Here is a 13,099-nt window from a genome sequence, read left to right as displayed (position 1 = left end):
ATGCCATCAAACAAGTTCCTCTATCTCAACAATATTAGGGATTCTACTCCCATTACTTCTTAATTTCAGAGATCTCATCAAATTTCTAGTCAAAGAAAAATTCTGAATGCTCTCTCTCACCCTGCTTTATCCACTATTGAAGAACTAAGGCCAGTACTGGGCAGACTTGCATGGTCTATGTCTGTATATGGCTATTTGGGGAAGGATGGGCTCGGGAGGGGTTCAGTAGCTGGGAGGGTGTAGATGGACTGGAGTGAACTTTGATGGAGACTTCAGTAGTTGAAACCTAAGAGATGGACTGGAGTAAGCTATGATGGAGACTTCAGTAGTTGGAAACTAAGAACAGTACCGGGCAGAGCTTTAGATTCTAGCCTAGAAATAACTAATGAGAAAAAAAAAAAAACAACCTACAAATTTTTTAGATTTAATCAGGTTGGGCAGACTAGATGGGCCATTCGGGTCTTTATCTGCCATCATCTACTATGTTACTATGGATCAGAATGACTGGCTATGCTCTCTGGATCTCAAGGAAGCCTATACTCATATTCCAATCCATCTGGCTTCCAGGAAATAGCTTCGCTTTCAAGTGAATCAGTGTCACTATCAGTACAAAGTCCTTCCTTTAGGCCTGGCATCTTCTCCCAGGGTCTTCACGAAGTGCCTCATTGTAGTGGCCGCATGTCTCTAATCCCACGGTCTTCAAGTCTTTCCTTACCTAGACGACTGGTTGATTCAAAGCTTCTTTGGCTCAGGATGTGGCTCTGGCAACATCTCAGACTGTTGCCTTTCGCCAAGCTTTGTGATTCAAAGTCAATTTCCTCAAATCCAACCTCAATCCATCTCAACGTCTTCAGTTCATTGGGACTATCCTAGACACTATCCTCATGAGAGCATTTCTCCTTCCAGATCGTTTGCATGCTCTCTTCAACATATGTCAACAGATGTTTACTGTCTATGAGGCGCATGATGGTTCTCCTCGGACACATGGCTTCCACAGTGCATGTGACGCTACTGGCAAGGCTACATCTTCGAACTCCTTGGACCCTTGCATCTCAGTGGTTTCAAGCGACAGATTGTCTCTCAAAGCATATCTCTATAATATCATCTCTTCTGAAGTCACTTCGATGGTGGATGATCTCCTCTGGAGGCTGAACGACCCGCCCGTTTTTCTGTCCGATTCGCAGGTCACCTAACCAGTAACTGGTAAAATGTATTTGTTTTTTTTGACCAGCCTTGCTGAGAATCCCATCCTTTTTCCTTCTAAGTTGGTAGGGTTTATGGGGTTAGATCCCTGGGTGGTGGGCCCCTTATGACCTTCAGGCTGTGTCTTCCTTGTTATTTTTTCACAGTTATGCTGTTTTCGAATTGTTCCTGTTCAAATTTTATGTTATGCAAAATTTGACCTTCGGGTACTTCTTGATTTGAATTTTTCATGAGCAGATTGATATGTAGTGGGGAGTCCCCATACCCCTCTCTCTTTTGTGCTTGTCTTTCCTGTTTGTAATAGATATGCTTGGCTTTGGTACCGACTGGAATTCCAGGTGGAATACAGGGATATAACCACTAGAGGGAGAAGCTACAATTTAATTGTGAGTCCCTGCAGCTCAAGGCTGATAGTAATTGATAGATCAATTGGCCCAAAAGCAGATCTAATTAAAGATTGGCTGATTAAAGAACAATTAAGCTGCCTTTTCTTAGCTGAAACCTGGCTAACATCCTACTCAGACCCTTGCATAATAGAATTTTGCACCAAAGGATACAAACTAGAATTGGTTTGTAGAGAAAACAAACGAGGGGGAGGACTAGCCATTCTAGTAAAAAAACAACCTCAACTTAAAAGTCCTACACAAACACTCAACCCCTTATTTGGACCTTCTAGCTTGTCAACTCTCCGACAACACACTCAAAGGCACCTTGAACTGCCTTCAATGCTAAATCACACCAGGAAAATGGAACGCCTCAAAACTTGAACTCGAAGAATTCATCTTCCAGAACTCTCTAACCTCCACACATAATCTGCTCCTTGGAGACATTAATCTTCACCTCGAGGACCACACTTCCAAACAATTAGAGAGTATTCTCTCATACCTCGACACCCTGTCCTATCAGATTCTCAATCCTGAACCCACGCACGAAAAAGACCACCAACTCGATATTGCTGCATTCACGTCTCATAACCTTCACACACCAAAAATCCACATCACTAATGGTACCTGGCATCCCTCACTCTGGTCAGACCACTACAAATACACTTTCACCATCAATTGGCCTCAAAATAACTTAAAACCCGAGCCCCAAAAAACAACTTTCAAATCTAGACAGAAAATAGAACCTGCTACATTTTGGGATAAAGTGGACCCTGCAATCAACTCCAATGACCCTACAGACTTTGTAAACCACTGGCATACTTTAAGTGAAACAAGTTTGAATGAGCTAGCCCCAGAAAAAATCAAACACAGAACCTGCAGACCCTCCGACAAATGGTTCAACCCTGAACTTCTCCTACTAAAAAGGCATTGCAGACAACTTGAAAGAGCCTGGAGAAAAAAGAAACAAGATCAAACCAGAACTGCTTGGAGAAACCAAATCAAACAATATAACATTAAACTTAAGGAAAAACACAAAGCATACTACTCTAAACTAATTGGCACCAATACCCCTGACACAAAAATTCTCTTCAATCTAGTAAAAAAACTTACAGATACTAACCCATTCCTCGCCACTCAAGGTAACAAACCACCATCAGCCTCCCAACTAGCAGACCATTTCAAACATAAGATCACCACAATTAGAACTACCTTCAACAACTCTTCAACCAACCTCGACGAGATACAAACAACCTCCACAATGGAAGAAGCCATAACTGCAGACAGAACCTGGACCACCTTCCCAACTCTACAATGGTCCGACATGAACCGACTCTACAAAAAATATAGCCATACCTCATGCGACCTGAATAACTGCCCATCATATCTACTTACAAATGCAACCCTTAAATTCAAAACTAGCCTCATGCAATGGATACAAACTACACTCAAGGAAGGTCAATTCCCACAAGATCTAGGCGAGATTATAATCACCCCTCTACTGAAAGATCAAAAAGGTCCTATAGACACTCCCACCAACTATAAACCTATTGCCTCGATCCCACTGTACGTCAAACTGATTGAAGGTCTTGTGGCACAATACCTCACCAACTACCTAGATGACTACAACCTACTACATTCTTCTCAATCAGGATTCAGAACAAATCACAGCACGGAAACACAGCTTGCAACACTGCTTGACATAGCCCGACAGTACCTCAGCCAAAGACACAGAATCCTAATAATCCAACTAGATCTCTCCGCTGCTTTCGATCTTGTTGACCACACCATTCTACTCAAGATACTAGATGCTATAGGGATCTCTGGCGAGGTCTATAACTGGTTCCAAGGATTCTTCAAAACAAGAACTTATAGAGTTAAGCTAAAAGATACTAAATCAGACCCATGGTCTAACCCTTGCGGAGTGCCTCAGGGGTCTCCACTATCACCCATTCTATATAACTCTTCAGATCTTCCCTCGGTACCACCTTAGACAACCTAAATGTAACTTCTTTCAGCTATGCAGACGACATAACCATCCTCCTCCCCTACGATACCCAAGACCACACCTCATCAGGTCACCTGGAAATAATATTGGAGGAAGTAGAAAAATGGATGACCAACCACAAATTGAAGCTGAATGCAGACAAAACCAAATTCCTTATGCTAGAAACGGACAAAAATCCATCCATAACAGACCTGGAAATTAAAGCAACCAAATACCCAATACAGATTTCACTCAAAATCCTGGGAGTGTTGATAGACAGATGCTGCACAATGCAGACTCAAATAAACAAAACTACCCAAAAAGCATTCTTCACAATGCGCAACCTAAGAAAAATTAGAAAATTGTTTGACAAAGAACAATATAGAATTATAGTTCAATCCCTTGTACTAGGTCTTGTAGACTACTGCAATATCCTCTATCTACCATGCGCCACTAACATGATCAAACAACTACAGACCGTTCAGAACACAGCTCTCAGACTAATCTATTCTCTCAGAAAATTTGACCACATCACCAATGCCTACCTATACTCACATTGGTTACCGATTCGAGCTAGAATTCAATTCAAACTATACTGTCTACTCTTCAAAGTAATCTACGGTACGGCACCCGCCTATTTATACAATCGCCTAAATCGTATCCTTCCAACCAGAACAAGGAGATCACAGACCCCATTCTCTTATCCATCACTCAAAGGCACTCAGCGCAAAAAGCTATATGATTACCTCCTAGCAACGCAAGCAGCAAAACTCGAACCCTCCATCTCCAAATTATTAACCACAACATTTGACCTCAAAGCATTCCATAAAGAAATCAAAACTCTCCTATTCAAAAAGTATATTCAATCTACTTAAACTCCCCCTCCTCCTATCCCCTCTATAACTTTCCCAAGTAAAGTCCACCTCCTGGTACCATCTTCTCAACGTCCCAAAAAAGTAACCGGAAACCCAAGTAATCAACCTGATTCCTAACATCTCCTACTAATACCATCTATCATCGTAAGGAAACCAGATAATCCTCTATGTAACGTAACCAGAAATAATTTCCTTTGTAATGTAATTTCCTATATAATGTAACTTCTTATGTAATGTAATTTCCAATGTAATGTAACCAGAAATAATTTCCTATGTAACGTATCGAGAATTAATTTTCCTATGTATTGTATTCTGAGCCTCAATTCTGTAACCTGTATCAGCAATTGTTTGGTGGCTGGGCTTCATATTTCAGGACTCAAGGAGCATACCAGCTTTCACTCCTTGGCATGTCGTCTTTATGAACTTCTAATATCAGATCCTATTGTCTGACTGGAATTTACTTTAATTTTTTTTTTTAAATAATTGTTTTCTCAGGTACTTTAGTTAGATTGTGAGCCTTTGGGACAGTTAGAGAACTTCCAGGTACCTATCTTTATTTATATTTATTTTATTGTATCTTTAATGCATCTTTATTGTAAACCGCTTTGAACCTCACGGTATAGCGGTATATAAGAAATAATTTAAATTAAATTACCCCTACCATTCAGCCTCCAGAGGAGATTTACAAGAAAGAAGATTAGCAGAGGTAAGAAACCTAATCTTTCATTGCGCACACATGGTTGGTGCTGTCATAAACTTCTAGAAGCTTTTGAATTCTGGGTAGTGTCTGCATTGAGGCTCTGTCGGTGACACTACCTAATCTGTGATAGTGTCTTGCTGTCGTTGGAGAACATCTATTACAGGTGAGTAACTTCGCTGTACTCAAGGTATGATCCCAATATGGAGCAATACAGAGTTATGATATTCTTTGATCTATTCTCTCTATTCCATTCCTAATAATTCCTAGAATTGTTTGTTTTTTGGGCTACCACTGCATATTGAGCAGAAGAGTCTCTTTGGTGGTGATTCCTTATGTAGATCCTCGCATCACGTATTTATATATTTAATTTGATTTCTATCCTGTTGTCCCCCAGGAGCTCAGAACGGGTTATAGGTTTAACATACATAATTTTTGTATAAGTTTACAATACAAGTTTTTATCCTAATTTGATAGGATCTAATATTAATATGCATAATATACAGTTTTTTGGTTACAGTTTGCTATAGTGGTCCTTACAGAGCAAGGTTTTCAGTACAAGTTGTATCATAATTTGACAAACAGAAAGTTACACTGTATGATACAAGTTATCCTTATGTGCCACATACTGGTTCTGGTACCAATATACATTTCTTTGTAGTCTTATTGGTCAAGGATAGAAGTTTAGGTGAAGAGATATGTTTTTATTGCTTTTCTAAAGTTGAGGAATCCTTCGAGGGATCTGATCTGTGGGGGCAGTCAATTCCAGTGGCTTGGTATGAAGTGGGAGTAGGACAGTTGCTTTGCAGTTTTCAGCTGAAGGGCATGACCAGAGGGCATTTTGAGGCATATTTCATCCTGGGAGCAGAGGGACTGGTTCAGCACATATAGAGGAAGCTTAGTTATCATGTACATTACGTTACATTAGTGACTTTTATTCCGCCATTACCTTGCGGTTCAAGGCGAATTACATAAGAGGTTATCTGGACATTTCCAGAAGTTACAGAGTTGAACGGGCTACTTCAGAGGACTGAAGAGCTTCTTGTGGTGTTAGTTTGTTTTGATGGATTTCTTGAATAGCAGGGTTTTTATTTCTTTTCTGAAAGTTTTGTAGTCTGGAGTCGTGGTCAGTAGATTGGATAGTTGGCGGTCTAGTTTCGCTGCTTGAGTGGCCAGTAGGTCGTCGTACATTTTTTTGCGTTTGACACCTCTGATTGGGGGGTGTATGAATGGTGTCTGGGTTCTCCTTTGCCTGGTTGTGGTGGTTCTGATAAGACAGTTGTTTATATAAGCTGGGCTGTCTCCATTCATGGCTTTAAATAGTAGACAGTAAAATTTGAATAGTATTCTTGCTTGTATTGGGAGCCAGTGTGAGTCGAGGTATGCTGCGGTGATATGGTCATATTTCTTAAGCGAATAGATCAGTCTCAAGGCTGTGTTTTGTACTGTTTGTATTTGTTTTATTATGACTGCGGGGCAGGGGAGATAGAGGATGTTGCAGTAGTCTAGAAGTCCTAGGACTAGGGATTAGACCATGAGCTGGAATTGTTTTCTGTCGAAGAATTTTCGGATTTGCCTTAAGTTTCGCATGACCGCAAATTATTTCTGTATTGTTTTGTTGATTTGTGGTTGCATGGTACAGCCTCTCTCTATCATCATTCCCAGAAGTCTTAGGGTGGGTTGAATGGGGTATGTGATTGAGTTTATTACTAAGTTTGTTGTGGTTTTGTTTTTTTCGAGAAGTACAAATTTTGTTTTGTCTGGTTTCAGATTTAGTTTGTGTTCTTTTATCCATGTAGTGTTCTATGTAGTGTGTCTGTCATGGTGGGTGTTGGTTGATCAAAAAGAAGGAGGATGGTGATGTCGTCTGCATAGCTATAAGAAGTTAAGCCTAATTTGTCTAGGCAGGTGCCGAGGGATGCAATGTAGAGATTGAAGAGTGTTGGGGATAAAGGCGCGACCCTTGGAGTATGCCGCAGGGGTTGGACCATGGTTCTGTTTTTCTTTGTTTGTCTTTACCCTGTAAGTCCTGGATTGTAGGAATCCTTGAAACCATGTGTGCACCTTTCCTGTGATTCCTATTGTTTCTAGTATTTGTAGTAGAATGTCATGGTCTACCAGGTCAAATACTGCAGTGAGATCTAGTTGTATAACCAGCATTTTTTTGCCTGTGCTGAGGTGCTGTCTAGCTGTGTCCAGGAGGGAACCTAGTAGTGTCTCTGTGCTGTAGTTGGTTCTGAAACCAGACTGTAGGATGGAGTAAGTTGTGGTTTTCTAAGTAGTTAGTTAGGTGTTGGGGGGCACTGAGATCTCAACAAGGTGGCTTGGGGTTCCTGCAAAGGTTGTCCTGGTAGTTATAATTTTGTTTCTAAAGTATTCAGCTGGAAGGGTGGCTGAAGGGGGTAGAGTGCCATTATTGGCTACCGTGTTTCCCCGATGATAAGGCAGGGCCATCAAATAAGACAGCCCCCCCTTTTTAGAGAAAATTGTAAAATAAGGCACCCCCCCGCAAATAAGCCACCCCCCCCCCCGCAAATAAGCCACCCACCAATACCTGCGCTTACCCGAATCGGGTGGTACGGTGGGTGACTCCGTGTGGTCCCTCCGTCTACCGCGGGGGTCAGCAACCCGCGGCTCCAGAGCCGCATGTGGCTCCGGTAGTGTGTCACGCAGGAATCCAACTTACAAGTCCGGTGTCGCGGCGGGAAATAGCCATGCTGAGCAGTGAGCTCAGCACGTACACAGATGAAAGCCTTGCTTGCTGATTGGTCCGGCGGCCGTGCCGTGCCGCCGGACCAATCAGCAAGCAAGGCTTTCATCTGTGTAGTGCTGAGCTCACTGCTCAGCATGGCTATTTCCCACCGCGACGCCGGACTTGTAAGTTGCATGCCTGAAAAAGAAATCATCCTGGCCGGGGTCGGTGTCGGTGTCATGCTCCGGAGATCTACAGCTTTCCTATCTCCCTCTCCCTTCTACCTGCTTCCGGCCACATCCCCTGCTCCGCGGCTCTCTTCGGCAACTCAGCAGCAGCGATCGACACAAGCTTCTGACGTCGGGGCCTACCCTCTGCGAGTCCCGCTTGTTTCAACTTCCTGTTTCCACAAAGGCGGGACTCGTAGAGGGAAGGCCTCGATGTCGGCAGCTTGTCTTGATCACCGCTGCTGACGAGTTGCTGAAGAGAGCCGCGGAGCAGGGGGATGTTGCCAGGTGCAGGTAGAAGGGAGAGGGCCAGATGCAGGACTCGTGGGTGAGGGAGGAGAAGAGAGAGGGGAGGGAAACAAAAGGAAATATTTCATACTGGGCTGGGCCGGAGTGGAGGGAGGGTGGAAAGACATTGAAAAGGTAAATAAGGCATCCCCCCGAAAATAAGCCCTCCAAAAAAAATAAGCCTTCCAAAAAAAATAAGACAGTGTCTTACCATCGGGGAAACACGGTAGGTAGGGTTTAGTGTCTGTGAGTTCTTTTAGTAATTGGAATAGTTTTTTTTGTGCCTTGAACTTCTATGCCAATTTGGCTGGTGTAGTGTGTCCTCTTTTCTTTCAGCTTTTGCTTGTATTGTTGGTTTAGTTTTCTTCATTTTGTTTTTTGTATTCTTGATTACTTTTTCTCCATTTTCTTTTTAGTCATCTGCATTGTCTTTTGAGTAGGAGTAGTTCGTTGTCGAACTATTTGTCTGATCGTCTGCTGATTTTAATTTTTGTTTGTACTGGGGCTAGCTCATCTAGGATAGCTGTACTTAGTGTGCACCATTGTGAGTTGAAATTTTTGGGGTTACTTTCTTGGATTGTTGCGTCTGTTTTATTCCAGAATATGGAGGGTTCGATGTATTTACGTGATTCATAGGTTGAGCTTTGGGATTTTGCTTTTGGCCCAGTTGATAGTGAAGGTGTGTGTAATGGGCTGACCAGAGGGATCGGGACCAATTTCCGTTTGAGGTGTGAATCTCTGGTAGAATGGGCTGTTGGGTCATGAAGGCTGCGATGTCGAGTTGGTGGCCTTTCTCATGTGTGGTTTGTGGGTCTAAGATCTTGTAGGTTAAGGCTTCAAGGTAAGATAGTAGGTTTTCTACTTGTTTAGAGGATTGGTCTTCGAGAGGGAGGTTTAGATCTCCTAGGATTAGGTTGTATACTGCTGTTAGTGAGTTTCAGTATATAAAGTCTTCAAATTCTGGTCTTGCTGTGTTCCAGTTCCCTGGTGTTATGTAGCAGAGCATGCAGGTTATGGATCCTTTTAGTGTGATGCCTGATAGTTGGCAAACTAGTAGGTCCATGTATGGGGTGGATGTTTTGTCTAGTATGTTGAAGTTTCTGACTAAGATGGCCAGACCTCCTCCTCTTTTTTTGTCTCTGCAGACCACCTTTATCTTGTATCCCTGCGGGCAAACTTCCGTTATCCTGGGATCAGAGTCTGAGGTAAGCCAGGTTTCGATGAGGAAGAGGCAGTCTAGATTCTCGGCTAGAGTTCTGATGTTTATGTAGGCACATGATAATGTGGTATATTCTGTTTGAGCATTGTTTGTCATGTTGGGGTGGATGAGAGTGATCTTGGTTGTGGGTATGGATTGTTCCTGGGTGGGTTTGTTGGTCTTCTCCCCCATGTTGGTGTAATGAAGTGTTGCATGCAGGTCTGGCAGTTTGTTATGTTTCTGTCTACAATGATTCTCCTGGCTGGGTGGTGAACTCTGTTTGTAGTTAAAATGACTGGTATTGGGGAAATGTTGTTTGCTGCTGCCTTCCAGCTTTTAGGAGCAAGGTGATCAGTAAGATAGTTTGTAATTGTTTTTGTGGTATTGTAGACTGGTGCCATGCCGTGCAAGGATTTGAATGCTAGCATCAGGCCCTTGAAGACACAACGTTTGGCTACGAGCAGGCAGTGAGCTGACGTTAGAGCCTGGGAGACATCTTATAGCTGTGATTTGGGTTATTCATCCCAATGTGCATCACTTTGCACTTGTCCACATTAAATTTAATTTGCCTAGTCTTTTAGTTTTCCAAGGTCTTCCTGTGATTTCATGTAGTCTGTGTGCAATTTCAAAACAGGCTCAGGGTAGAAGCAGCTGGACTTTATACTAGTCCAGTTATTTACAATATCCCAATTATTAGGGAAAGGGATTGGGACTTGTATACCTCCTTTTCGTAGTTATGCAACCACACAAATCAATTTACATACAGGTACTTCAAGCATTTTTCCTATCTGTCCTGGTGGGCTCACAATCTATCTAATGTACCTGGGGCAGTGGAGGATTAAGTGACTTGCCCAGGGTCACAGGGAGCAGCATGGGGTTTGAACCCAGAGCCTTAGAGTGCTGAGGCTGTACCTCTAACCCATTGTGGTTAAATCAGAAAAAAAAAAAACCATGCTGCCTGACGTAATCCTGATGTTTTAAAATCTTTTCCACCTGCAAATGTTACTTTGGACTCATTTTACAATTCTCTTACCCCAGTTATGTGTGTAATTTTAATTCTCATTCAGTTATGTAATAAGTTGCGTATTGTTAAGGACCTAATTGACGATTCAGATGTTGGATTGTTTTTTATTACTGAAACATGGTTACTTAATGATGATGTTCTCAAGTGTCAGGAGATCTAAGCAAAGATGGGGAAAACCCTTAAATCTGTACAAGATAAATCATTTTGGAGAACCAAAATCATGGTATACAAATCTGAACTTAGAAAATCTAGGAAGCAGTTTTATCACCATAAAACTGCTTCTTGAAGATAAGTAGATCTATGGAGCATTATGGCACTCTGTTTAAAATCTGGAGCTCTTTATCAGTTCCTTTAAAGAATGAACAACATCCTTGAGCCCCTAATGCCAATGATTTAGCTATTTCTTGGAAAAAATCAAAATTGTTTAATCTTCATTTACACCTAAAGACTTATTTTTTATCTCTTTATATTCAGCCAATAATGATTTTGTTCGTGTATGTAGATATTGAACTTCTTTTTCTCATGTTACCGAACACCAAATTGTTTCATTATTAAATAGTTTGAGCCGTTCTTCTTGTCCTTTGGACCCATATTCTGCTACTGTTTTTCAGAATTTACTTATAAAGGCAGCACACTGATTAAACATCTTTAATGAATCAATTTTTAGATCATGGATTTTTTTTCCTTACCTATGGATCACTAATGAAATCTTTTACGTTAGACCCTTTAGTACCAGCAAGTTATCATCCAATAGCTAACATCCTTATACTGACCAAATTATTGGAACCAATAGTTTCAAAACAACTTTCAGATTTTTCAGATACATTTTCAATATTACATCCATTTCAACAATGCTTTCGTCCATGTTATAGTACTGAGATATTATTACCGTATTTTCACGCAAATAACGCGCACCCGTATAAAACGCGCACACGGGTATAGCGCGCAGAAATCACGATGATATGTACAAAAACTTTGGTATACCGCGCTCACGGGTATACCGCGCATGCTGCCCGACGCTCCTTTCGCCTGCCCTGACTTTCCGTGCGCTGTCCCGACTCTCCGTTCACCCCCCCTGACTTCCGTGCACTGTCCCCCCTTGAAGGTCTGTCCCCATCCTGAAAGCCTGATGCCCCCCCCCCGACGTCCGATACATCCCTCCCCCCGAAGGACCGCTGACTCCCCAACAATATCGGGCCAGGAGGGAGCCCAAATCCTCCTGGCCACGGCGACCCCCTAACCCCACCCCGCACTACATTACGGCCAGGAGGGATCCCAGGCCCTCCTGTCCTCGACACAAACCCCCCTCCCCCCAACGACCGCCCCCCACAAGAACCTCCGACCGCCCCCCCAGCCGACCCGCGACCCCCCTGGCGACCCCCACGACCCCCCCACCCCCCTTCCCCGTACCTTTGGTAGTTGGGCCAGAAGGGAGCCCAAACCCTCCTGGCCACGGCGACCCCCTAACCCCACCCCGCACTACATTACGGGCAGGAGGGATCCCAGGCCCTCCTGCCCTCGACGCAAACCCCCCCCCCCCCCCAACGACCGCCCCCCCCCAAGACCCTCCGACCGCCCCCCCAGCCGACCCGCGACCCCCCCTGGCGACCCCCCCACCCCCCTTCCCCGTACCTTTGGTAGTTGGCCGGACAGACGGGAGCCAAACCCGCCTGTCCGGCAGGCAGCCAACGAAGAAATGAGGCCGGATTGGCCCATCCATCCTAAAGCTCCGCCTACTGGTGGGGCCTAAGGCGCGTGGGCCAATCAGAATAGGCCCTGGAGCCTTAGGTCCCACCTGGGGGCGCGGCCTGAGGCACATGGTCGGGTTGGGCCCATGTGCCTCAGGCCGCGCCCCCAGGTGGGACCTAAGGCTCCAGGGCCTATTCTGATTGGCCCACGCGCCTTAGGCCCCACCAGTAGGCGGAGCTTTAGGATGGATGGGCCAATCCGGCCTCATTTCTTCGTTGGCTGCCTGCCGGACAGGCGGGTTTGGCTCCCGTCTGTCCGGCCAACTACCAAAGGTACGGGGAAGGGGGGTGGGGGGGTCGTAGGGGTCGCCAGGGGGATCGCGGGTCGGCTGGGGGGGCGGTCGGAGGTTCTTGGGGGGGGCGGTCGTTGGGGGGGAGGGGGGTTTGCGTCGAGGGCAGGAGGGCCTGGGATCCCTCCTGCCCGTAATGTAGTGCGGGGTGGGGTTAGGGGGTCTCCGTGGCCAGGAGGGTTTGGGCTCCCTTCTGGCCCGATATTGTCGGGAAGTCGGCGGTCCTTCGGGGTGGGGGTGCGAGTGGTCCTGCCGGGGGGGGGGGATGTATCGGACGTCGGGGAGTCGGCCGGGCAAGAGGGCTTGGGCTCCCTCTTGCTCCGATCGTGGATGCGGGTGTGGGTGGGAGCGCGTGCGAGCGGTCGTTCGGGGTGGGGGTGCGAGCGGTCCTGCTGGGGGGGTGAATCGGGCGTCGGGCGGGGTGGGAACTATGTTTTAAAACTTTTGTATACCGCGCTCACGCATATAACGCACGAGGGGTATGCGC

The 13,099-nt window shown here is 44.8% G+C and overlaps 1 protein-coding gene across 19 annotated transcripts in view; it reads left to right on the top strand.

The window, feature by feature from the left end:
* Positions 1-13,099, top strand: part of RUFY1 (RUN and FYVE domain containing 1) — a 278,993-nt gene that overhangs the window by 203,865 nt on the left and 62,029 nt on the right. For 14 of the 19 annotated variants that reach the window (XR_004537447.1, XR_004537444.1, XR_004537445.1 and 11 more), the window contains one exon: positions 9,498-9,557. The exons of 4 other annotated variants lie outside the window; for them this stretch is intronic. Coding sequence is in view for 12 of the 15 variants with exons in the window: in XM_033926870.1 (XP_033782761.1) it covers positions 9,498-9,557 (60 nt within the window). In the remaining 3 variants the exon portion in view is untranslated. Of the gene's footprint in view, positions 1-9,497; positions 9,558-9,940; positions 10,239-13,099 lie in introns of those variants that run through there. One more of the 19 variants, XM_033926876.1, reaches the window with a different exon arrangement.

This window comes from Geotrypetes seraphini, chromosome 18, assembly GCF_902459505.1.
Source record: "Geotrypetes seraphini chromosome 18, aGeoSer1.1, whole genome shotgun sequence".
Lineage (NCBI taxonomy): Eukaryota > Metazoa > Chordata > Amphibia > Gymnophiona > Dermophiidae > Geotrypetes > Geotrypetes seraphini.
This window is presented reverse-complemented; position numbering and strand designations above follow the sequence as displayed.